Raw genomic sequence first — 27,101 nt, 5'->3', positions numbered from 1 at the left:
GAGAAAACATTCCCTTATCGTAGTCTGTGTGAGATGGAATTGAATTTCAATTAGATTCACCTGACCCTGAAATGATTCGGGGGTCAGTGAAATGACACCACTCCCATCCTTTCTCAACAATAAGGTTTATTGTCTTCCGCTTGGTTCGTCCTTGTGCATCCACTTCCACCTCAGAGATCAGACCAGTTTTTTCAAGGCATGTACCTTGCCATATATCTTCTGTGCACCAGTACAACTTCTAAATCAAGCTTCAACAAAATGATGACAAAGTGTCCACTTTAAAAGAGCACAGAAATGTCTCTCTGCGTTGAAGAGAAGATGCCAGGCTTGACTGTAGAACCAGTTCAACATAAAATGCATGACAAAAGAGGATTTCCGAAACATCACGTTAAAATACCTAAACTTACCTGGATGTTAGTTTTTAACTCCAAGAGTGAATATGGATTTACAAAATGACGATGTTATATTAAAGAACACTCACGCTTTTTTTATTTAGACCCCAACATCAGACTTGCCCTTTTCCTGTTTTAGGTCAGTTTGAATTACCAAAATTATTTATATTTGCTTTTTTTAATAAATTCCCTTTTTCTCAGAACAGTTTGCTGAGATCTTGGCTTATTCCTTTCTGCAGTATTTTATTTTTTCAATTTTTTTTTTATGGAACTAAAATCAAGCTTTTGAAATGATCAAACACTGAGTTTATTTTCCTGAAGCCCCTGTGCAACAAACTGGACAATGAGGCATCATTCCTCATTTGGAAGACCAGTTTGCATGAAAGCTGCAGCTCTCTATGAGATGTTGCTTCAGTATTTCCACAAAAAGATATTTTCTCTCGATGCCATCTATTTGGTGAAGTGCACCGGTCCCTCCTGCAGCAAACAGCTCAGCAACATAATGCTGCCACCCTCACATTTGGGATTTTGTTCTCAGCTTTGTAAGTTTACCCCTTTTTTGTCCAAATAAAAAAATGGTCAATAAATAAACACTTTAAGTTTAGTTTCATCAACTAAAAGCAAAGATCAGAACTCCAAAGCTAAGATCTATTTCTCTGAGTGCACCTGCAAACTTCATTGTATACTACTTTTGGATTATTGACTATTTAATCGTGGAACGGCCTTTCTAGGCATGCGAGTCGATTCAATGGTTATAATTGTCCCGCTCGGGCATCATTTTTAAAAAAAGATGAGCATACACACCAGACTAGTCGTGGTAACTAACCTTTCAGTTCAATGCTGTTTTTTCCCCCTTTTTTTCAGAGCTACTATTAGCTAAAATCCAAACATTTCGTTTGCCCTTAGAAGAGAAAGGGGGGAAAGGAAATCAGAGAAGTGTGTTTTCCAACCATCAGCACAGTAGCAACCACTGCGGGCTATTTTCTTGCACTAAGCATCAGCCACAACAATAACTCATTCTGCCTGTTATAGTGCAGGCTTACCTCAGGACACCTCTTACCCATCAGGGCATCCTGCAGTTGTGTCATATTCTGTGTGAAATCAAGGTGTCTTTGTTATGATTCTGCTGCTCCACAGCCTTTTTATGATGCTGAAAAACTACATTGTCCTGCTGAGAATATGGAGCAATTTTAAAACCAAGCACAAGTGAATAAAGGACGTCTGACACAACTTGCCAAGGACAAACAAGCACACACACTGAGGCTGCAGTTAAACGTTATTGTTCATTTTCTCCAACATTTCATACCACACCATACATCGCTTTATTTCTTATTTTGTTGTTTGGTTTGACTGCCCAAACAACAAAATAACTGTTTTGTAATTAGCCTGTCCTAAAGTGGCACAATATATTTAATCACTTGGATCATTTTAATATCAATGTGTGCAATATCAGAAACTATAACTTTCAGTCTATGGCAGAATAAGATTGTTCATTTGTTAATCACTCCCTATGTCTTTGTGTTTTCTCCCCACAGCCTGTTTATTTTAGTTTTTAAGATGTTAAAGTTCAGAGGTACAGATGGACACATTGTTATTGCAGAAAAACAATCTTTACTTTTTGATCCTAAAACCTAATGAAATATGCTAAAGGTTGTGAATGTCGTGTGAGGTGTTAATATATATTTTTTAAGGATTTGTAGGATAGTGGTAAAGTAATGTTCATATAAATCCCAGGCCGTTCAGAGCAATGATGAGTTTATTTTTCCTTTTTTAATGTCATCCGCGATTAACTGATGCAACATTCGAAACATACATTTTTGCATGTGTTTGCAAGTGGTAAAATAAATCAGCAGGTTCTGTGAAATTTTCTGAAATACACACCAACACTCAATGATTTTCCTCTGCTGTGACTCATGTTGTAAAAGCATCCATATGAATTCTGAAGACAAGTCGATGTCTCCTTTTCTCACCAGGACTCGCTTGATGCAAAGCTTCAAAGAATCCCACTCCCATGAGTCCCTCCTTTCCCCCAGCAGTGCTGCAGAGGCTTTAGACCTAGTTCTGGATGAAGATGCCATTATCAAGCCTGTCCACTCTAGCATTTTAGGACAAGAGTATTGCTTTGAGGTGTGTTAATCTCTTCAACCTTTTCCTTTTCTGTGTTTTTGCCTGCCTGTCACTTTTTATTTATTTTTTTTTTCCAGCTGAAATTATGTAACATTTGAGCTACGACTGCACAGCCTCTTCATTTTTCTCTGGAGCTTTCGATAAATACAGTTCATTAGTTAATTAGAGCAAATATAATGAAACAGATTATTGGAGTTACGAGTTTTGTCGAGCCCAGATATTTAAAGATTAAGGCTCAAACTTGCAGGTTTGGGGGGGTTTGTGTTTTTATGTAATCTTTGTTATAAAATAAACATATTTAAATCAAGTGTAATTCATCCCCCACGCCTACTAAATGCGTGACGTTTTGGGGTTATTTACAGGTTGCCAATCCATCACAGGATAATACAGATCCCCTCGGGCTAATTAAAGTGCTTAATTAATCTAACGTGCATATTTATGGACTGTGGGAGGAAGCCAGAGAAGCAACAATTTCAAAATGCCATTAACAAAGGCCTCTGACTGGGATTCAAGCTCCTTCTTACTGCAAGGCAACGATGCTGACACTGTGCAACCGTGCAGCCTAGATGCAGCACAATGCAGTAAAGTTCAGTTTATGATGTATTTTTTTGACTTTGTGATCAGTTTAGGGGCCGGTATTGAACAAGCAATAGGTTTCATTAATCTCAAAAATTAGTTTTAGAGAATTTCTATTCTAGATCAGCTCTTTCCCCTCTAAGTGCTCTTACCACATTTGTGCTTGTCCCCGAGGTAAGAGTGGCTTTTCATACTATTTTTAGTTCAGCAGAACAGCTGCATTTCACTCAAGAGATATACAGATTTCACTTAAGCCTCTTAGGAGCCAAAAAAATTGGTTTACACTTTCTATAATCAGGGGAGGATAAAAAGAAAAGAACTGAAGTGAAAACTAATAAGCCTGTCTGTCCTCCAGGGAGTATTTTAATTTAGTTGCAATCTGCATCTTTACCCCTATGTGTTTCTGAATCTCACAACGTGGATTGGAAAAACAGATGAGTCGCAAAGACATCAGTGTCATAAATATTGCTTGGTCTTCAGGTAACCACCAATTCAGGGACAAAGTGTTTTGCCTGCCGATCGGCTTCTGAAAGAGACAAATGGATTGAGAATCTGCAGCGAGCGGTCAAACCAAACAAGGTATTCTCAGTGGATTTATTTACTTTTTGTGTCCATTTAACATTTAAGCCTCCTGGGTTGTTTAACGCAGTTATAGCACTCTTTTCAGGACAACAGCAGGCGGGTGGAGAATGTGCTCAAGTTGTGGATAATTGAGGCCCGAGATCTTCCAGCTAAGAAACGCTACTACTGCGAGCTTTGTCTGGACGACATGCTGTACGCGCGCACCACCAGCAAACCCCGCACCGACACGGTCTTCTGGGGGGAACATTTTGAGTTTAACAATTTGCCAACCATTCGTAGCCTTCGTTTGCACCTCTACAAAGAGACAGATAAAAAGAGGCGCAAGGTAAGCATTACGTTTCAGTGCTTTTTATATGTCGGATCTGAAAAAATACAAAGCACATCAGGGTTAAAAAGCATCTTGTCTGCAAATTAGGAGAAAAGCACATACATCGGCCTTGTCAGCATCCCAATATCCAGCATCACGGGCCGGCAGTTTGTTGAGCAGTGGTACCCGGTGATACAGTCCAGCGTTTTAGCCAAAAGTGGCGGCGTTGGAAGTGCCAAAGTGATCAATGCTTCGCTGCGTGTCAAGTCACGCTACCAGACTATGAATATTCTCCCCATGGAGCTGTACAAGGAGTTTGCTGAGTACATCACCAACAACTACCGAACACTGTGCGCGGTGCTGGAGCCGCTGCTGAGCGTGAAGAGTAAAGAGGAGGTGGCGTTTGCTCTGGTGCACATTCTTCAGAGCACAGGGAAAACAAAGGTAACTAAAGAACCAACCAAATATTTGGGCTGTTTTTAGCAAATATTGTTGAAAAGACAGTTTATTAACAAATCAACAAATTTATTCCTTTAAACATTACTGTTTACTGCAACTTTTCTTATAAATAGGTATATTTTATTTTTTAGAAATTAGCATTCTCAATGAAATAGTTATGTTTTAATATTACTCATAAATTGTTTTTGCAATGTTTTTATTCTTAAAGTATATTTTTCTCTAACTAAATTACCTTTGAGATTAATGAGTCTATAAACTTCCCTTACTTGCAACTTTTCTGTTTTAGTGAACTTCACATTGTGTCTCCCTGTAGGAGTTTCTTTCAGACATGGCGATGTGCGAGGTAGATCGATTCATGGACCGCGAACATTTGATCTTTCGGGAAAACACACTCGCTACAAAGGCTGTGGAAGAGTACCTCAAACTAATAGGTCACAGATACCTCAAAGAAGCTATAGGTAAGACCTCCAGTAGCTCTGGTGTTAGAAATATCTCATTTAAAAATGACCAAAAATGAGATGGTTACTTTCAACTTTAATTTTCAAAGTAAAAGCACTGCTACGTTTTACTAGCCCTAACAATAAGCCTTGTTTCGAACTGAGTTAGCCTTAGTAATAATATATATAAATCCTAGCATACCCATCTCTGTTCATCCTCAGTATATCTATCAGGTGAGAAGAGGAAGAAAGAGCATTAATGATGATTTTTGGCTGGAGTTGATGGCATTTTTCCATGCAAGCTGGACAGGCCTGGACTCCCCTGGTTGTTAAGGAAAGATTTATGAAGACAGAATTTGACATGCAGGAGAAATGCAATGAGCTGTTTTTACACTGAGGTGTATTGTGCACTTGTTAGTACTTTATGGGTGATCTTTTACATAAATTCAAATGATATCAAAACCTTCTTTAAAAACCAATGCGTTTTGCTCTTGAAGTGTAAACAGTGGGGTTCGTGTCGCCTTTAAAGAATGCCAATGTGAGGAGACTCCGAGTCAGAGTCATTGAATAAAAGAAGGATTTACTTCAATCAAGACCATCACCCAGACATTGCCATTTTTGTCATTCTTCAACTTTTGCCCCCTAACTCTTTAGGCACGATCAGGCATTCCTTACCAGGCATATTTTTTAGCCTCTTGGCATGTTCAGGAGTTTCCTCTAAGTCCCAGATCTGTGTTGTCCACTTTCCAGGTGATTTTATTCGAGCCTTATATGAGTCTGAGGAGAACTGTGAGGTGGACCCAATGCGTGTCCCACCATCAGTCCTCGCTGACCACCAAGCCAACCTCCGGATGTGCTGCGAGCTTTTACTCTGCAAGATCATCAACTCCCTCTGGTCAGTTCTTATCCCGTATTCATTATTGAGGATGAATTTATGATTATATGCATTTCAAGACTCCGTGGCCATGTGCTGCACTCTCAACAATTCAACTTTTACTGGCTTTACGTTCACTTCGATCAAGTGTACATTCAACAATGGTTTCAGTTCCACATATTTTGATAAATTGCAAAATTACAGCTTTTTCCTCTACGTGTGTTCAGATTAATGGTTTTTATAACAATTGCTTTTACTTCAGTTGGAGTAACACTGATTAAACACACAGGATGCTGTTTTGATGTTGCATGTTTCAAGATAAGGTTAAGAAGTGTTTGATTTCAAGTGAAATCGTTCATCTGTGTAACAAAGAGGTATGAAAAACAACAGCACAAGACTTCACTGTAGAAAGAAAAAAAAAAGAAGTATTCAAGAGAAACATTTCCTCTTTGAAGAGAGTAATATGCTTGGGTAACTTTCTATAACTTTCAGTCTCCTGGCATTTCCGCCTCGCTGTTCTCCCTGACAGCTGCTGTAATAAGAACAATGTTCTTGTTTCAGCATCTTTCCCCGGGAGCTGAAGGAGGTTTTTGCCTCTTGGAGAGCCAGATGCGCCGAGCGAGGAAGAGAGGATCTCGCCGACAGCCTCATCAGCTCCTCCCTGTTCCTGCGCTTCATGTGCCCAGCCATCATGTCACCGTCCCTGTTCAACCTGATGCAGGAGTACCCGGCCGAGCGCACGTCCCGCACGCTCACGCTCATCGCCAAGGTGATGCAGAACCTGGCCAGCTTCACCAAGTGAGTCTCCTCGGCTCTGCTGCGCTGATTCGACGCGGTTCATTTTTAGACCCGCAGACGCTCGGCGCTCCTGTCGGGTGGGATGGCCTAACCTCGCCGAAATAGAGGATTGCGGTTTTGCCTGCGAGGGTTTAAGCTGTTACTCACACGCAGTGAGCTCAGAGCCTCTCTGCAGTGACACATTTCTTTCAGTTTGCTCTCTTTACTGACACTCTGATTAAAACGAGAACACTGATGTGTTTATTGTGCTTTAGTTGCACGTCATCAGAAGGATTTATCCAACTCAGTCGAAGAACATCAAAACTTCTCCTCACACTTATCTTATTGTGCTTAACTGGATGTACACGAAACAAAATTTGATTTTAAGGGTACAGTGTAAGAAGTTATTGCCCCGATTTATTCAGTTTATGTTATGTTATGATAATGAGTTTATTTAGTCACAGAGAAAAACTATCCAAACCAAGTCAATAAAGTTATTGTATTATAAATAACTGATAACTGACTCGATGCAGCAGCTGCATCAAGTGTTTATAATAACAGTGTTTTATATCACTGTGGAGGAAATTTGGCCAACTTTTCAGAAGATTTCGTTTTGAGTGAGCCACATTTGAGGGTTTTTGAGCCCTTCAGATGCAAGACTGTTGGGTATGATGTGAATCTTTGTGGATGTACTTCAGGATTTGCTGTCTCAGGGAAGATTTCATGATTTAGATAATACTAAAAAGACATCCAGGTTAGGAAGCAGCAAAGCGGGATCAGATTATCACACTACCATGCTTGACTGTTACTATGATGTTATTCTTCTGAACTGTTATATTATATAACTGGATACATAACGTCAAAAAGATTTCACTTCTGGGAAATGTTCCACATTTTCTCCATTTGTGGAAAATGGCTCTCCTTGTGGTTTACTGGAGTCACAAAGCCTTAAAAATGACTTGGTGAACTTTTCCAGACAGATGCCAGCAACTTGTTTTGTGATCTGGTTTTTCATTTTCTTTAAAATCTGTTTATGACTTGCTTCTTTCTTTTTCTACTTTTTATATTTTTATATCTTTTTACCTACTTCATGTTATCAGACAGGTCCTACTTAATTGATTTGTGTTCTGCGGAGCAGGGACTTACTAGGTTACAGTCTTTAATTTTAACAATGCTATTTTTTCAATTATGGCCTTATTGGTTGTGACCAATTTTTACCACAAATACATGAAATCCTCATTGAAAACTCCCCTTTCCATTTTCCTCTGGTTATCTTTGTTTGATACTTAATAAAGTAAAAAGAAATAAAACTCATATGGGGTCAAATACTTTTGACAATGCTGCCTATTTTATACTCATCCCACATTTGCTTTAAAGGTCCTTAAAACACCTTTATGTCCAAGCAGTTCTGAAATAAAGCCACTGCAATGTCATTGGTACTGCAGTACTCTGCAGTACTATATATAATGCAGCATGTAGATGTGAATATGTTTCTTTTGGAGTCAAATCCAACATTCAGTTGAACTCTGCTCAGTTTAGTTTAAATGATTTTTCTAATTTAAAACAAATTAATCTGTAGATAATAAATAAAGTAAATAAACCTGATTGAGATCCAGCCAAATGCAGTCTCATCAAATTCATTTGTGAGCCTCTTCAGTTAGAAAAAGCCTCAATTAATGTATTTATTTAGTATAATTATGAAACGGCAGTTTGAAAGAGGAGGGATTGTGTGAATCATCCTTTCGATTTAATATCTCATCCTGAGGGCGCGCGGCAATACGGAGAGGGGGGTAGAAGGAGAAACTCACTCCAGCAGAATCAGAACTAGCCTCTGTCTGTCCCGTCCACCTGGGAGGTGAGAGGACGAACAAACAAGAACAAAAGCACCAGGTTAGAAATGCCTGGGTGTTTCCAGCACAACTGGAGGAGGCTCGAGGTAATCTGATGGCTCGCCAAGCAAGACTTTGGGCTTCATGAATGTTTTTGGTCTCTTCCTAAACTCAGGATGGTGGCAGTCCTTAATCTAATTACATGTCAGAGATTTGAATTCTCTGAGATGTATATCTAATTACTTTAGGATTATTTATTCACCAATAGCGAGGCTCATTTTGATGAGGCAGGCAGAGCAGCTGAAAATGTTGCTCAAGAGCAGCGAAACTCTGTCATTATATTACTCAAGTAAAAGTCCAAATTTATGCCGCAGTAAAAATACTCCTGAAAGTATTTTTATCCAAAGAAAGTTAAGTAAATGCAAGTAAAAGTCACATTTGACAGCAGCAACTTATTGGCAGGTATTAAACAGACTTTTCATTAAGTTCACATTTTTGTTTTTTAATTTTTTTTGTTTTTTACTCTGATGTAATATTCCAATCCTAAATGTTATGTTAGTGGAAAATCATCATAATTAACAGAAATAAAGACTCTGAAACACCTGTCCATCCACCAAAAACACAAAATCTCAGAATGTATTTCTGTTTAATTTCTAGTACAAATATCTCGGGACACTTGAAATAGGACAAAACTAACTTACAAGTCAAAGTCAATAATTTCTTTATATAGTTATGAACGTTTATGCAATGTGATGTCCCTTTTATTTCTTCACTGCTCTTCTAATTATCACATTTTCAGATTCGGACCCAAGGAGGAATACATGTACTTCATGAACGAGTTCCTGGAGATGGAGTGGGGCTCCATGCAGCAGTTCCTCTATGAGATCTCCAACATGGACACTGGAGGAAACGCCGGAGGCTTTGAGGGCTACATTGACCTTGGCAGGGAGCTGTCCATGCTGCACAGCTTGCTGTGGGAAGTCATGGGACAGCTCAGTAAGGTGGGTCCAATTTTATTATCAGTCCGGCCACACCTGTGAAGGCTCACCACTGTTCCATGTTTGCTTGAAAAATAAAATAAAATGGCTCAGAATGTAAAAGCTCACTGAATGAAGAATTTGAATTCTTGTTTATTGCATTGAGCAAATAAAAATATCCTTCTTCTTAGACCTGTTTCTCGAACTGATAACAGCATTGTATTAACTTATTCTTTTCTGGTTCTGCTTGTTTATGTTTGTAGCTCCAACAAAAGGTTAAGGAGTGTATTTTCTTGTTTTTTTACTTAAAAATCTCCCTGCAGGACGCAATCCTGAAACTCGGACCCCTGCCGCGGCTGCTGAACGACATCAGCGTTGCCCTGAGGAATCCGCAGCTCCACATGCCCACAAACCACCAACCGGAGAGACCGAAGGACAGACTCTTCTCCCGCCCATCCTTCAATCGCCTTATGTCCTCTGATTTCCAAAGCCTTATGATGCGTGATTTAAACAGGTATCTTCTCATGGCCCCCTGTCGTTTTTCCACATTTTCTGTTGTCATTACTTCTGGGCACAAAACTTGCATTTGCATGTCCCCGAATAGAACAAAGCGCCAGCAGGATTGGTCCCCGCTGTGGCTCTATAAAGACCCGGTGCATGGCTGTGATTGCAAATGTGCACCTAGGCTGCATAAAGAGAGGATTTACAGCTCCACAAGGGTGTTATTAACAGGGACTCATAAAAAGGCCAAGTGTACACAGGAAGTGAGAGTTCAGCAGCTCATTACAACCCTGGTGTATTTCTAAAAGCCCGTGATGCTAATGCTAATGCACCTCAACCGGCTTTCAGAGTGGTTCATCATTCCCTAATTGCCAGCACCATCTGTTTTCCCAGAGTTTTTCTCACCTTGATTTAGATTTTTTTTCTTTTTGTTTTCTTTTTTTAAGTTCTCCAGGATTGTCAGGAGACAATTTCTGCACTGGACTGGGTTTTAATAACAATAATAAAGGAGATCATTTAGAGCAAGGGGCTCATATCGGGAAGGTTTTGAGTCGATCTCGGCAGTAGCTGACAAACTGAACGCCGCCAGGACGCTGAGATCAGCACTTCCTCTTCTGACAGGCTTAACAAAAATATTCACCAAGATCCAAAATGTTTGGATAATTATTGTTCATTAAAGAAAAATAATAATGATAAAAAATGAATAAAAAAAATATTAAAATTAATAATCTGAGTAATTATTGTTTCAACTAGGTGTTGCGCAATTCAGTGCGTTTCGGTTCCATTAACAAACAAAAGGCGACTCAAAAACGAGCCGGAGTTTAAATTAGCTAAACCACCGCTGTGTTCATGAGGGGCTTTTTAATAATCGAGAAATAAATATCAGGCCTGGAAACCTGAAATCGTAACCGGCTGAATGTTACGTTTGTAGCGCAATCTCTGCTGGGCCGGCGGGGCGCAGGCGGTTGCCGCGGCAACGGGTGTGCTTTCAACAAGAGAGAGAGTAAAAAGGTGCGAGTGGTTCTGAGTGGTTCTGAGTGGGTCTCCTGTTCGGGTTGTTTCACCGTTGTTGACCTTTGCTGTGGTTCATGACAGCCGCTGGAGTTTCTGAACGTTCAATAAACGACAAACTTGGACTAATCACGTCGTTCGTTTGCAGTAAACGTCACAACGAACGTTAAATAGGACAAATACATTTGATTAAGTTTTAACAAACAAATGGCTTCTACCGTGATAACTAAGTGAAATTCAATTTTATCTCCTTTGTCGTCTTCCTTGCCTTCTACCCTTCTTTGTGTACTTCTTCTTTCTCTTTTTCCTTGTGTATTTCTTCCTGTTTTAATTCACTCCTTTTTTCTTTCTTGTGTTTCATTAGGCCCGAGCAGCAAAGCGCTGCGAAGGTCTATTGTTTTTGTATTGTTTCTTATTATTTTATCCTTCTCTTCATGCATTTTTCTTTCCTTCCTTCACTTCTTTTTTGTGGCCTACTTCTCTTCCTTCCAATGATCTGTTCTTTCCTTTATTCCTTGCGTTCTTCCTTTTTTTCAGATGTTTTTCCATATGAAAGCCTTCCTCCGTCTGCAGAAATATTTGCCATTTAATCATAGTGAAATAAATATCAAGTACTGAGAACTTTAGACAGTTGGGTTTTGAATGTGTGAAAATATTTTGCATGAAAAATTGTGTAGGAACCCGATTAGGCACTTGTTATATAATCGCACATACATCGATGGCTCACAGACGAGTGTGTGGGATCAAAACCAAGCAATTCTTCAGCCTCAGTCCCAAAATAAGTGACTAACATCAGGCTGCACATAATCCATCAGAGCTGAGGGACATCCTTCCACAGTATAGTCTCTTCTTCTGCCCGTCTGCAGCTCGATAGACATCTCGCGTCTCCCGTCGCCCACGACCGGAGTCTCAGCTGTAGAATCCCTCTCCTCCAATCTGAACATGCGGCGTCAGGCCGAGCGAGACCTCCGCTCTTCGTCCAGGGAGGTGTTCTACGTCACCCGCCCACCTCTGGCTCGATCCAGCCCTGCGTACTGCACCAGCAGCTCGGACATCACAGAACCCGATCCGAAGGTAGAGTGTGTGATGGTGTTTTTTCAACTCAATGGCGTGATGTGCTCAATTTCACACATGCTACATTACAAAAGATTAAAAAAAAACAGTTGACATTGAGAAGTCATTGAAAGTCGATGTTATTTATTTATTTTTTAAAGTTAAATGTCATCCAGATCTTTGCCGTGTTTTAATCTGGCTAGCCTCATTGATTTTTAAAAAAAATCTCTGATTGCATTTGAAAAGAAAGTTTCCACATTTCTCATGGCCGCTGAGGCGTTGTGACTTGCTAAAACATTCATATTGTTTGAACATTTTCACATTTTGCTACCACACAACAGACATCAGCGCATTTTAGTGAATGACCAACACAAAACCCTCCTTTCACTTTAACTTTAAACTTTAACATTTAACTGCTTCAAATGGGACTCATCCTTCCATGGCGATCAGATTTTTGCAGTGGATGACTAATAAACATCCTGTCGACAGATCGCCAAAGCCAGGTTTTGGATCTCAGTGTTTCTTTTAGCAGAGTCATAGACCTCCAGGCTTCTGACCTAATTAAAGCTCTCCTGCAATCAATGAATCAGCCAGTCAATGACTCAATCAATTAACGAATGATTGCTTACCATCCAGGTCACCATGACCACTCCAAACCTTCCTGTCGCTTATCCGCCTGTCTGCTCCATATGAAGTGGGGCGACGCCCTGTTTTGTTCACACTGTAGAGAAGCATTGGAGAAAAGTGGCGCCAAGTAACACAACTACAAGTGGTTGGTGTGCCACATAAAATCTTGATGAAATACATTTATCAAGAACAGCTCCTCATTTAGAAACAAGAGAACAGTGTGAGAAAAAAATTGCCAGGCAGCAGTTTACTTTCCAAATGAAGAACTAAATTAAGCCCAAGAGGTTTCAACAGAGCACTGTTGGTAACCAGCTCTGTTACCTGTTTTAATTGCTGTTTTCTCTACAGATTATAAAGTTTTAGGGGGGAAAAGCATTTCAGCGATTCACTAAGTTTAATGGCCCAATTTGAAGGAGAAAAATAATAGTAAATGGTATTTTGTAGCAAGAATTATTTGACTAAAAGTTAGGATTTGTTTGAAATTAAGAAATACTGTTTTTGTTTTCATTTATTAATTTTTAAAACATGGGAAAGAGTGAAGTTTCAATAAATATTAATGTACTCACAATGTCTGCGTCCCTACTTTGGGTTCATGTTACATGAAACCAAAATTTATTTCATTGGGTTTAGAATTGAGCCTAATCAGGAGAAAATGAAATTGAATTTACTAAAATTTAAAAAAATATAGTCCTATGATTTTAATTCACAAGCAAGGGTCTTGAAGTTGAAGTTTGAAACTTATCATCTGCCATTGTCAATTTCTTGTAAGAAATTTGATTTAAATTCCTTATAATGATGTTTTTAAAGAAGTTAGTTCATTTAAGTATTTTCTCCACTGTTAATTCAGTGGAGAACAAAATCTTTTCATGAAAATGTTTTCATATTTTTGTGAAAATATGAAAATGTTTTCAATAAATTTTAAAATAGGATCAAATCCAGGTGTAGACACAAATTACACTTCTTTAGGTGAAAAGTAATAAATAGTTTTCATTGCCACTTTCACTGTCATTACAATCCTACCACAAAATATCTCATTTGTAAATATTTGTGTCTATTATTTTGTTGAAAGGTTCATATAAATAAGTGTCTCTGATGCAGATAAAAAAGTGAACATTCATTTTGTTTCTCTCTCAGGTCCACAGTGTCAACAAAAGTGTCTCCATGATGGACCTTCAGGACTCCCGAATGAACAGCATCTCGAACCTGAACTCCGTCGGAGACATGTTAGCTTCCTCTCAGGCCTCCATTGCTGGCCTCGGCCACAGCTTCGGGAACCTGGGCGCCCCGCTTCGTATGGGGGGCCACTTGCCCCCAGGGTCGTCCGGCTCTGGCCTCAGACTGAGCCAGATGGGCCACGTAGGGGCCCCAACAGAATCCATCTCCCAGCAGCAGCAGCAGGCAGCTGCAGCGATGCATTTCCCGCTTTCTTTCCAGAATCCTCTATTCCATCTGGCTGCCCAGAACTCCCCGGCTCAGTCCCAGGTCCCTCCTCCAGCCGCCGCCCCTCCTCCGCTGCTCCTCACCCCGGAGGCTGAGAACGGCCACCCCGACTACCCGCCTGCCTTTGGCAACAGCGCTTTCTCCCGCAGCGAGGACCTTTCTGCCCTGCAGTCGCAGAGCAGCCTGGTGCAGCCCAGCATCGTACATTCGCACAGCTACAGCGATGACTTCACCCGGCAGAATCAGAACGACTACGCCTGGCACCAGCTGTCTCTGCAGGTGCAGGTAGGAGCCGCTCCACTGGTTTCACACATGCAGAATGATGGTTTGACGCTGTGAATAAGCGTCTGCATCCAGCTTTAATCATTTATTACAAGTTAACTACTTAACTGTCGACGTTAAAATGCTTACATTTAATTCAATAGTTTGATTGGATATTTGCTGTGATGTATTTGTGAACAAACCCAAATCAAACACAAACGTTACAGCATGTTGTAGCCATGGTAACACAACAATCAAATTATCAAGATGATTCTTTAAACTTTTACAAAGTAAACTTCCTAATTAAATCCTAAATGTATTTTTCTTTCTCAGCTGAATGCATTAAGTAAAATATTTTAACATCGACATCCTCTATAAATGAGGCTACAGGTTCAGATATATGGTCTGTGTTACAATTAATTAAATTAAATTAAATTAAATTAAATTAAATTAAATTACTAGGGGCCCCTGAATGTTTGAATGGTCCCTTCAAGCAGCTGCTGCATTTTTCTTGCCTTGATATTCCAGTCTTCTGGGCTTATAACCTGCTTAAAACCATTGTGATGTTACAGTAATGTATGTAAATTGTCAATATAAATATTTTTATATTGTCTCTGTAAATAACTGTTTTCAGAGTCAGCAAATATGTGAAATGTCCTTTTTTTCATGGGAAAATTGTAAAGTGTTTTTTTTGTATGATCTGCTGAGCTGCACCAATATATGACTCATCTATTTCATACAAAACGGTCCCAAAATTGTTTCTGTGATGAGCCAAAAATAGTCGAACATGTGCCTGATGAACTGTGCTAAATGTATCAATGGTTCTGCTTCCATTCAAAACATGTTTTCATGCATGTTTTACATTTTTTGGTCATAACGTGCTTTATTTTCGACTGAGTTTTTTTGGTCAAGTTAAATCAATGAAAACACAAAGAAGCACTGCAGTTAACAATCCAGTTACATCATTTAAAATGTTGTTTTACACTATCCACTAAATGTTTGGGGTTGTTAATAGGGTACCTATTTTTGCATGTTGTTTTAGTCAGCTTTAATTAGCTCATTTTATCTCCACAAATCTACTCCAATCTAAAAAAAGAAAAGCAAGCTGCTTAAACGGATCAGTGTGGCATCTCTTCTGGAATCATTGTAATATGCTTATAGAGATGTGAGAATTTTTGTGGCTTTCTGTTGCATAATTTGGCATTTATTAATTACAGAATAAGTCAGCTTAAATGTGAGTGACTGAAATCTGCAGCAACCACATGAAATGTTTGATCGAGGACCTCTGGTTGAGCAGCATAATAAGCAAATCCTACTGTAAAGTAAGAGGCTCTCGTTGTGCTGCCCTCTGAATCCAGATGTATGTCCCGTGCCCGCCTCATCTGGGCTCTGGGAGAGTGCTTCACAGCCGCTGCACTGCGCGTCCTCGTTTTAACAGTTCTGGTTATTAGCTGTCGGCCAACCGGGCGGATGACGCTGTCAGAGCTGCTGATGCTGCATTATCATTATCTTTCTTAGCCACGCGTGTTCTGCAGATGTGGTGCAGCGCCTCCACTGAAGAGGAAAGACAGAGAAGTTTCAGTCTGAAAACGTTTCGGCTTTAATTAGACTGCTTGATGGGGTCAAGAGAAGCGTGTGTTTTCTGATGCATGTTTAAATGAACCCTGCGGCTGAGGATCAGTCGGTGTGCAATCGGGCCGTTGATCCGTCAGGCTGATAAGCTTACTATGAGGCGTGGATGTAAAATTACGGTGCTTAATGATGCTGTCGTGTCGTCTTGAGCTATTTCTGTCCCGCAGTGTGGGCTTTAATGGAACAAACATCACAGGCCACCTGCTTATTTATACAGATGGTGCATTCAGGAAAGAGCTTTAAGAATTAATGATTAATCTATCCATCCGTCACAAATGATTGCAGTTATTTAGGATGCAAATCAAAACTAAACTTGCAAATTCCTTTGCATTTACACACATATGAGAGCAAAACAGAGATCATTCTGAAGTATCGTCATCTTAAATTAGAAAAAAAAAATCAAAAAGGTTGCGTCTCCATGAGCATCTGCTGACCCAGTTGTCGTCAACTGTGATTGTGGAACAGATGGAGGGTCTCAGTCGGAGGCACCTTAAGGTGTAAGCAGCTTATAAGCAGGTGAAAGATCTTGAATTTTGAATTATGTTGCTCCGTCTGGTGGAAGTATTTATAACACTTTTACACTTAAAAAAAGATACACAGAAGCGATGAACTGACTGTAGGGTTTTGAAGCAAAACTGCTCCATCCCTCACATTAAAGATAAATTTTGAAAAAAATGGGACATACCTTTAAACATTAAATATCACTTTGGTCCTAATGTTTTTTTTTTTTTCTTTTAGGAAGCAAAGTTTTCTCTTTGTAAAGGAAAGAACTTTCACATCGACAGTAACCCTTTGTTATTGGAGATGTCTTTTAGCATCTTGTGGTCTGCTGTCAGGGCGAACTTGCTTGGAGCAGCAACTGCAAAGTGGGGCTGTTTCAGATTTCCTCCACTTGCAGACCGTTTTCAAATTATTTAGATGCTTCTTTAAAGTAATAATCAGCCGCTAGATTCTTCTTTTTCAATGATCAGCTCTTCGTTGGATCTCACTCGCATTTCAATTGTAAACTTAATGTCTGAGATTTAACAAGGGAAACCTTCAAAACTCAGAGACCTATGTTTGGTTGCAGTCATTTTAAGTGGCTTAATTTATTACTTACCAGAAAATGTATCTTTTTAAAATGACATTTTTATAGAGAATGTCATAATTATTATTATTTATTTTTATTTTTTTTCAGTTAATATGTTAGAAAGCACTCAGGTTGTTGTAGGTTGTCCTATTTTTTTATTTATTTTTTGGTTATGGCTGTATGGAGGAATTCATGACCACAGCAACAAAAATGAACACTCCTCTCAAAATAGACTCATTACTGTTTTCTTTGGGGTTTTTTTGCGTCCATTTCCCTCTCAGGAGTCTCTGCAACAGCATCATCTGATGGGAGTCACATCTCAGACAGGCACCGGCACAGGCACTCCTGCTTCCCTGGCTACACCTCCGACGACGGTTCATCCGTCCCGCCAGTCATCCATCGCTGCTCAGCACCTCAAGTCCCAGCGCTCCATCAACACGCCTGCCACTGCCACGCCTCCAAAAGCTCGTCCGCAGAGCAGGAACCTCCTCCTCAACTCCTCGGATGCAAGCTTCAGCGGCAGTCAGCCAAAGTCCCGCCCATCGAAGCAAGCGACACAGCAGCAGCAACAGCAGCCGCCGCCACAGCAGGACGGGCAGCTGTCGGTTACTGACAGTCCGGCTCCAGGGCTGCCCTACCAGACGAGCTCCGCTAAAGAAAACCAGGCTCCGGCAGCAGCTGCAGACGAGTCCACAGACACGCCCACAAAAAGCACCAAGAAGCCTCAGCAGTCACAGCTGCAGCCGCCGCAGCAGCATCTACTGAAACCGGTCGCAAACAAACAGGTGAACACTGCAAGTCCCAAAACAAAAGCAATAAAAAATCTTGAAGATTAAAATATTTGATAGGAAAAACAGGATTGGAAATCTCTTTTTAAAATTTTTTTTTTCTTGATTGGTGTTTCAGGGTAACAGCCAGGGAATGAACGAGCGGACGGTCGCCTGGGTGTCCAACATGCCGCACCTGTCTGCCGACATCGAGAGCCTACGGCCAGACCGCGAGGGCCAGCTGAAAGAGTACTCTAAGAGCATGGATGAGTCACGACTAGAAAGGGTCAGCTGCTTTTTCACCTGTCAGAATGTTTTATTATTGTTTATGATTAAATAACTGTTTTTTCAGACCAGTAGTAATGTGAGTAACGTGTGTTTTGAATGACTTTTACTTTAGAAATTAGAGACGAAAGAGGAGCCTTATGGGGTTTTAGTCAGATAGGCGTTAGCTTCATGCATAGACCGTTGCAAAAGTGTTTAAACTTGGGATTTTAAGTGACCGGTCAATACAGAGTAGCATATAATTTAGAAGTAAGATGAATCTAGCACATATTTCTTCAAACATGCAAATTGGAAAAGTGTGGCATTTTCTTTTTAGGATCTCATTATTTCAGTATCTCAGAAAAAGAAAGTTGTAGAGAAAGTTAAAACAGGGATTGATTAGAAAACAACATGTCACCAATATCCTCACAGTGAAACATGGCGATGGCCGCATAATGCTTTATGGGTACATGTGTTATAATTCTTTAAGTGTACCGTACTTTTTCATATGTAAACACTTCCTTTTTCAGAAGCATGAATACTTTTCCAAAGCAATGTTTTGTAATATCTGGTTCACCTTTCAGGTGAGGGAATATGAAGAGGAAATTCACTCTCTGAAGGAGCGGCTGAAGATGTCGCACCGCAAACTGGAAGAGTACGAGCAGAGGCTTCTGAGCCAGGAGCAGCAGACCAGCAAGATCCTGCAGCAGTACCAGAACCGCCTCGAAGACAGCGAGCGGCGCCTGAAGCAGCAGCAGCTGGAAAAAGACTCTCAAATCAAAGGCATCATCAGCAGGTGATTAGCTTTCAGGTTGAGCAGGCAGTAATACCTGGTTTCTTCTGTTTCGTCATGTTTGCTTCACAAAACAAACGTGCATTTGTTCAGGTGAGTGTCGCACGTTGTCTGGCGCAGCCAAGATCCACAAAATATCCATATCTAACTCCTATGAGGAGTGTTAAACATAAGATTTCTTTTTAATCCTGCAGAAACATAATCCTTTTTAATGCCGCTCATAATCACGCAAGAAGATAAAACACAAAACCTTCTTTGTTAATTAAACTCTGCACCTTTAAAATGTAAATGTTCTATTTACATAAAATTGAGGTAAGCATAACTTAAAGAGTATGAAAACACAAAAAAGATGCATAATTATGCAAATGTGAGTTAATGGCAGGATATTAGAGTTTTTTTTAAAGAAAAAGAGTGGAGATGTCGCTTTATCCATGCCTGACGGCTCGGTAATGTAGGTGTGTGTGTGTGTGAGAGAGACATTGTGGAAGAAGCACCATCAGTGGTTAAAGTGCCTTTATTGAACCTGTAGTGGCTGTCAGTAGGAGAGGGGAAGCCATGTAAGGGTTCCCTGTTGAGAGGCAGAGGAGAAGAGAAGGCCAGCTTGTGAAACTCTAGCCTCCTGCTTTCTACTTCAGTGCAGCTGAAGGTCATCTCTGCTCTCTCATTGCAGGAGCAGTGGAGCGCAATGAGCTGTTGTATTCAGCTTGTTTTTATTAGAAATCTGTGTGGAAATAGAAGACAGGTCCTATTAAAGGCCGCTGTTATGTGTTCAGTCCAGGAGAGGTCAGCAGAGATGAAGAAACGCAGGGTAGCTCTGATTTGGCGTATGCTAATATGAGAACCTGAAGGCGTCGTCTCCCTCTTCAGAATTGCCAGCTGTCATGTTTTGAAAATACATTAAAAAAATATGCAATCATGTTTGATGAATTAGAATATTCCTGAAAAGTATATTTATTTTTGTCGCTAAATTTATATGAAACACATAATTATACACAGACTGGTGTATTCAAGCCTTTAATTCTGTTAAATGTAACAAATTCCAGCTTACTGCTAATGAAAACATTACATTTATTAACATGTCATGCCAGACATAGAAAAAAAATATTTTTACTACAGAAATAAGCGATGATATTAAATTTGTGTTAAAAGTCCTTTTAATCTGGCAATCTGAACGCATATCATGATTTCTTGAACATGACTTTATATTGCAGATCTCCTTAAAATGTTCAAATACCATTTGAATAGCTACTGAAATAATACTTACTGACTCACAGATTATTAATGTAGCTTCTTTTAAAACTATGCAATGAATAATATTTGGGGCTTACAAATTTCCGCTGTTTTTTTGCCTTTTTGTCAAAATCGCAAATAATTGTTTGTGATTATTGAATGAGTTCAAAAATCATAAACAATTATTTACGACAAGGAATGTTCATGTTAAAATTTCCATGGCACTGTAGCAAGAAGAAGGGTATTTAGTTTATAATTGATTAAACTGAATTTAAGTTTCTATGTGTTTCGAATGTATCGGTTTGACTCAAGACCTCATAATTGTATGAAGAATTTTGTGTCTTGGTTGGACTGAACTGCATTTATAGAGGAAACATATTGAGGGGCTCAGCTAATTTGTTGTGGAGAGCTGAACATTAAGAACCTATTTACGCAGAGGCTGAGGACTATCAGCCAGCTTACCAACAAGAATGTTTCAGATTATGTTGCCAAATGTTGAGCTACAGTCATCGAAAAGCATTTACAGCAACAAAACTCCCAAAGCAGTCCCAAAAGCTCGACGAGCTTCAGATGCGGCTTCTTCGGTGAATCTGTTTGTCCTCTAATCTTTGATTAGATGGAAAAAATGGACTCTGAAGGCACTTTATGGGAAGGATGTGTTTATTTGCTGTCATTTCATTTTTTGGGGGTGTGCATGTGCAAATGACGGATTGCAAACTTTAGGGAGGCTGGAGTGGAGGTTTGTCTCAGGGATGGAGTTTCATGAACCTGTAAAAACTTGTGTGCTGAATCAAGGTTCTGGCTGGAATAAGCTGACGTCTATCATCTCCAGCGCCATTTGGATGAAAATGCAGTTTTCAGCAGTTGCACTGAATCGGAGAAGTATTCAAATCCCTAGAACATTTATTTACTTTTTTTTAAGTTTATTGAGTTACAAACATTATTTCTTGTTGGGATTTAATGTATTAAAGCAACACAAAATACTTACAATATTAGGTGCCATAGGTTCTATGCTGGAGTTTGATATAAACTTTGGACTATTTTAACACTTGAATATGGTTCAGTTGAAACCATTTCGTTGTAGCTCTCGTTGAATGTTTAGTGTTGTGAACTCCATCCTGGTCTCAAGTCATTTATAGGCTCTAGCAGGTTTTCTTCCAGGATTCAATCTGTAGCTCCATCCACCTTTCCATCAACTCTGACCAGAGTTTTCATTTTGATGTCCTCTGTGTGGCTCGCAGTGTTTTTCATGTAATTTTGGTCTTATTTGACCTTCTTTACTTGGTGTCCATAACTGAGGTGTAGAAAACTGGGATCAACACTTCTTATTCTTTCAATAACTGTGTTCATTTTGCCACTCAGTAAAGGCCTGAAATGGTTTGATTGCCTTTCAGCTGAGCCGGTTAAAAGTGATTGGAAGACAGATTTAGATAAATACTGAGCAGCCTTGGAAGAAAAAACTGTGCAATACTTGTGACCTTCCAGCGGCAACACGACCCCAGACTTCCTGGCAGAATTACAATGGAGTAGTTCAGCTCAAACATTCCTGGTTCAATGAATCAAACTGCTGAATTACCTTCTGAACTTATTTGATTCAGCTGTATTGAAACAGAGTAACATCTTGCAGCTTTAGGACACAAATCCCAGTGTCCTAAAGCCAGATCATGTTTTGGAATGGACCAGTCAAAGTCCACACCTATATTATTTTGTGGCGAGACATATTTTATTTTTAGATGCATATTCCAGACAAAAATAAAAACATTCCAAAGGTATAAAGCAGAGAGACATGACGCTGGAATTACAGCTAAAACTGGTTCTGCAAAGCCACTTTTCATTTTCCTATCACTTTGCAGTAATCGCTTATTTCATGCTGGCTATCACACAGAAATTGAAATTCAAGGGTTGTGACTATTTTTGTGTAGCCTAAAGCCAAGGTGACATTTTGTTCTACATCCCAGTAATCCCACTATCAAAAACATTCTGAAGAAAATCAGTTTAGTTTTTCTTTAAAATAACATGTTCATTCATTTTCAACATGATGATTTGAATTACCTTCATATTTTGTTGGTTGCCATTGACGTTTGTATGTTTATGTTGTTGACTTATGTACTGCTTTCAAAGAGCAGACTGTAACGTCTAGTCTTGTCACTTTAAGGGTTTTCAATTGATTTTTGCTTTTTTCAGCCAGAATAATCAGTTTGAATCAACTAATACAGCTGAAATTGTGGCAAAGTTTCTAATTTAGGTAAAAAATAAAGATTATCTAAACCTAGACAGGCTGATTGTGACCATAGAAATTAATACGTGGAAGAAATGATCACAATAATAATAGCAATAATAATAATAGTGACCATACACTTCAGTCTTCCATTTTACATTTTCTGCACCTAAACAAAGATTAGATTCACTTTTGGGCACCTCACAGGATGCCTAGGAACACTTCAGGACCTTAATATCATCATATGGCTACACAATCTCACAGTACATCTGAAGAACACCGGCTTCATAACTCTACTTTTGTCTACCGGTCTGTTTGTTTCTATTTCCCTGTTGTCAGACTCATGGCTGTGGAAGATGAGCTGAGAGGGGGTGCCATTCCTGATATTAAGCCTCGAATCCTCACAGACCAGGTTAGTGCCTGTGTCTACACCACCAGTCATGTCCTAAATCATTATTACATCACATCCAAAAGCGTTTTTTGCAGAAGCCAGCACACGTTGAGATGCTTGCAGCAGCTTCCACATACGTCAGCCACCTCCATTGTTCAGTCCACACTTTTTGTCTTATCAAAAAGCAACATTTCACCGCATCTTGCACACACTTGGTGGGTGAGCATAAGGATCGGGAGAAGCACAAATCACGAATCCTAAAAATTGCAAAGGAACAGCAAATCTTTAGAGCAGAAATGAGATATTATTTACCTCAAAGAGCTTATGATTCTCTGGAATGCATTTATCACTGAGGAACTGTGACTCACCAGCAGCGTCAGTGCAATTCAAGTTGCTGAATGCACCATGTGGGATGATTGGTGACGCAGGTGAAGAGGCTGTTTGTGCTTAAATAACTCGAAGGAAACGTTTGCTATCCTTGAAATATACTGTCAACTTCTCTGCAGCTCCAGGGAGCACAAGCAAACCGATCAAATTGTGTCTTGAAAGACGGCCAAATACTGAAACGTCTCAGCACCGGGCCTGCTGTGAAGTTTTTACACCAGAGACCTAAAATAAATGAAATGTGATGAGATTAAACGTCCAAACTGTGCAATCTAATTTGGAGTCTGGTGAAAGAGTTTAATTATGACTCTGCTGGATTAGCCTCCAATCTTTGGTTTAAAGTCCTGTCAGAAGAAGAGTATTGTAGAATTAAAATCATCCGTCATTTTATTAAGACCTGTTAAAATTCTCTTTTTTATATCAAGTTACCAGTAATACATTTTCAAATTAAAACACTCACCCTATAAAGATTAGATCCTATTTTAACCCTCACTTTCCACACATAACTTTAAACTTAAATAATGGCTTCGATGTAGATAGATTTAAAGACCTCACTGACGCAGGCTGCTTCCTTTTCATAACGTCATGAAATAATCCAAAAAATCAGAAAAGGTATTAGGTAGAGAATTGAGAATCTCCACAAGTCTGGCTAATCTTTGGGTTTCCAGATTCCTGGAGGTGTGACGTACATCATCAAGAACTTTTATATTAGTATTAGTACAGTCTTCTCAGTGATGTTATCTAGTTTGAACTCAGACTTTACCCGAACATATTCCTACACAATCTCCCTGCAAAAATCAATGTACTGCTGTTTGGGATTATTTGTCGATTTAATGTATTTATCCTCAACTAAGAAATGTGCCTTTTAAAATAATATCACAGCACATTTCTTGTCATATCAAAACCATGTTTATTTATTTCCCCATCATGTCATTCCATTCTGTCTTCAGAGTCTTGCTATTAAGCCCTTTAAGCCTCTGTTGAAGGGTTAAGTTATCAGGCCAAAATTTTCCAAAAAGTAAATTGGTAATTTTTATGTCAAGTTAAAATATTGAAACGTGAAGGAATCTGGTGATCATGTGGACTGGAGAATAGTTCTCATTAATGCTAGGACAACAAAAGAGAAGACCTCTCTGCTTCTTTTCATTGTCAGAAATAACCCATCTAATTTTTCATTATGGAAAAGCGTAACACACATTTAGATGCGACATAAGAAAAGGCCTTTATGTACCTCAAATTTTAGATATTTTTGTCTGAATTTAGCCTTCTTAACTTTATTTAAATGTACAGGGGAACACTTAAATGTTTCAGTAAAACTCGGCCTGGGTGAACTTGGCGACCCCGAAGTTTCCCACATGTTCAGCCAACCAGCTGTTATGTCTTAGCATCACACTTATTCGACTGTCAAATTTACTGAATGTAAAAGAAAAACCTCACTTGAAACCAAGATTCTGAATGTTTCTCACCTTTCAGCTGCAAATGTGGAAAAACGGTAATTGTATCTGTTTTGTCTTCTGCAGTCTCTCAACCAGGTCTATGGGGGCCTCCCTGGATCCTGACTGCTAGCTCCGAAGTGACCAGAATTCATGATGGTCACTCGGGTTTAAGAAGGTGGATCAAAACAGCTCCTGCAGACTGACTCGAGTCAACGGCCTACAAAGGACCAACGATGGTGTCATCTCACCACTTTATCCATTAAGAAATATTTTCAAAATTGTTGCACATATTAAAACTAAGCCTGTAACAGAACTTGACAATCAACTCAGCAAGAGGACCAACGTTTGCAGCAAATGCTTTGCACGGTTTGGTTGAAATATAAGCCAGTGCCACAATAACGACAATATTGTTCCTAAAGAGTTTTTGTAACTGTGGTGAAGAAGTTGTGGAAAACAGTGAGATGAAGATGGATTTAAGATTACTTCCCCCCCTTCTGCAAGAGGCTTCCCACTTCAGTGGCTGACGATGAAATGTGTAGAAGAGGCTTTTACCAGGCACAATATTCCTTCATGGTGACTCCTTCAGCAAGCAACAAGCATGTTGTTGAATCATTAAATATTTTCTACTTTAGATTTAGTAGAATTTTGCTTTTTATTATTTTTCTTCTTTATATGAGAGCCATCTCATCTTAAAAAGCCAGACAAGTTCTACAATCAGCTGATTTGAGTACAATCCGAGGCCTGTGATTTAACTTTTTAAGTTTGGAAGATATTGCTAAAACTTGACTTTCAATGTGTAAAAAAAAATGTATTAGTACATATTCTCAACCCATTTAATAATGGGGGCACTCATTTTATAAAGGTGATGGACATGATGACAACGTGGTGATTTTTCAAAACAGTGATACAGATAGCTATTTTTCTAAGGAACATTTTGGCCCAATTAAACACATTACAGTAAAAGTGTATTGTAACAATTTTATCCAGTACCTAGATGCTGCACATATGTAAGGAGTCTTGGAACCAAAGGTGGTTTGAATGGTAACCAAATTAAAATTTGTCATATGTGTGTCCTTGGGTATTTTGAAAAATGGTTTGGGTGATAACAATGTAGAATTCTGTATCAAAACTGTTGTATGCATTTTTCAGAACAGACTCGCTTTGGAGTATGGGAGAGTAAAGCTAACACAGTATCATAGAAATGGATCAAATCAAACACATACTCAAATCTTTTTGGACAGGTTAAGTGTCAGATTTAGTAGTTATACCCAGCCCCTTTTATAATTAGATGCAGACTCCATCACCTTCCAAACCAAACAACTCTCCGTGTAGCTGCTAGCTTGATTCCGAGTAGCTGCTAGCTTGACTCGAGTAGCTGTTAGCTTAACTCCGAGTAGCTTCTAGCTTGACTTGAGTAGCTGCTAGCTTGACTCCGAGTAGCTGCTAGCTTGACTCCGAGTACCTGCTAGCTTGACTCGAGTAGCTAATAGCTTGACTCCGAGAGGCTGCGAGCTTGACTCCGAGTAGCTGCTAGCTTGACTCTGAGTAGCTGCTAGCTTGACTCAGAGTAGCTGCTAGCTTGACTCAGAGTTGCTGCTAGCTTGACTCAGAGTAGCTGCTAGCTTGACTCCGAGTCACTTTGTAACGCTGTTTTGAAAATGTGCCATAAGATTTTATGTTAATAGCTTTGACTATAAATTTACCGCTAACACATGAACAAGCATTGGGATACTCACATTTTTGTTTGTTTGTTTGTTTTTAAATGTCTCTGACGCATACATCTGCAACAATTTTGCATGTGGTTTTGGTGGCAAGAAAAAGTAAGTCAGTAATTCTATGATTTTGCTACAATTATCACGCTTTGAGACAACTTTATCATTGTAAGGCATATTTTTAAGCTAACCTGCTAGCTCCTCCAGTTTTTATTCGGAAGAGTGTGGCACTGAGCCTTTTGCATTAAAGCTACATGACGGATGGAGAAAAACTGACTGATTAAAACATTAAAAGACTAAGAAACAGGGATATGTAGTATATGTGCATAAGATTTGACTGCCTTACAGTCTGTAATACAGGGCCCAAACATAACAAAACCAATACAAAGAAAAAGGAAAAAAAAAAAAAAACTGTAAACTTTGTATATTAAATGTACTTTTTGTAGTCAGGTGATGAATTAATAAGCAGTGTGTTGGTTAACTCTATTAGAATCATTTACATTACAAATTTCATGGTTGATATATTTTATCTTAACCTCTTGCCTTTAAAAATACATTTTACTTCAAGATAAATTATAAAAAAAATTACATGTTTATGTTAACAGAAATGTATAAAATAGCTTAATGTATATCTATTCTTATATGTAAAATGTATTCAAATCAAGGGTAGGCCCTCAGGCATGTTAAAGTTGTGGCAAAAACTAATTCTTATATTCTAGGATGACTCTTAATGCTGCAATCCAGAAACAACAGTTGCGGGCGGAGTGTTTTTCTTTTCTTCCGAAGGAATTGATGATCAATTATTATACTTGCTCGCCTGTGTTGTGTAACCAAAACAGTTGTGGTGCTTTCATCAATGCTGGATTGCAGTTTTAAGTTCTTTTTGAAATATGTATCTATTTATTTACTTGGCCTGCATTGCAATACAGTATCCTAAAATATTATATTTCATATCTGTTTTTATTTTTCTGGACG

General features: G+C 39.2%; 1 protein-coding gene across 5 annotated transcripts in view; it reads left to right on the top strand.

The window, feature by feature from the left end:
- Nucleotides 1-27,070, top strand: part of syngap1a (synaptic Ras GTPase activating protein 1a) — a 46,612-nt gene extending 19,542 nt beyond the window's left edge. For 3 of the 5 annotated variants that reach the window (XM_055053806.1, XM_055053810.1, XM_055053805.1), the window contains 16 exons: nucleotides 2,366-2,519; nucleotides 3,576-3,674; nucleotides 3,751-4,002; nucleotides 4,093-4,428; nucleotides 4,757-4,901; nucleotides 5,631-5,775; nucleotides 6,316-6,552; nucleotides 9,160-9,361; nucleotides 9,661-9,851; nucleotides 11,716-11,923; nucleotides 13,664-14,254; nucleotides 17,213-17,716; nucleotides 17,838-17,984; nucleotides 18,547-18,758; nucleotides 22,543-22,615; nucleotides 24,499-27,070. In XM_055053806.1, coding sequence (XP_054909781.1) covers nucleotides 2,366-2,519; nucleotides 3,576-3,674; nucleotides 3,751-4,002; nucleotides 4,093-4,428; nucleotides 4,757-4,901; nucleotides 5,631-5,775; nucleotides 6,316-6,552; nucleotides 9,160-9,361; nucleotides 9,661-9,851; nucleotides 11,716-11,923; nucleotides 13,664-14,254; nucleotides 17,213-17,716; nucleotides 17,838-17,984; nucleotides 18,547-18,758; nucleotides 22,543-22,615; nucleotides 24,499-24,537 — 3,535 coding nt within the window. In that variant the 3' untranslated portion in view covers nucleotides 24,538-27,070. The remainder of the gene's footprint in view (nucleotides 1-2,365; nucleotides 2,520-3,575; nucleotides 3,675-3,750; nucleotides 4,003-4,092; nucleotides 4,429-4,756; nucleotides 4,902-5,630; nucleotides 5,776-6,315; nucleotides 6,553-9,159; nucleotides 9,362-9,660; nucleotides 9,852-11,715; nucleotides 11,924-13,663; nucleotides 14,255-17,212; nucleotides 17,717-17,837; nucleotides 17,985-18,546; nucleotides 18,759-22,542; nucleotides 22,616-24,498) is intronic. The other 2 variants (XM_055053808.1, XM_055053809.1) reach the window with 2 other exon arrangements.
- Nucleotides 27,071-27,101: the final 31 nt, after the last annotated feature.

The sequence above is a fragment of the Poeciliopsis prolifica genome, unplaced genomic scaffold (assembly GCF_027474105.1).
Source record: "Poeciliopsis prolifica strain line A6 unplaced genomic scaffold, Auburn_PproV2 SCAFFOLD038, whole genome shotgun sequence".
Classification (NCBI taxonomy): Eukaryota; Metazoa; Chordata; class Actinopteri; order Cyprinodontiformes; family Poeciliidae; genus Poeciliopsis; species Poeciliopsis prolifica.
The sequence above is the reverse complement of the archived record's forward strand: the minus strand, read 5'-3'. Positions and strand labels throughout refer to the sequence as shown.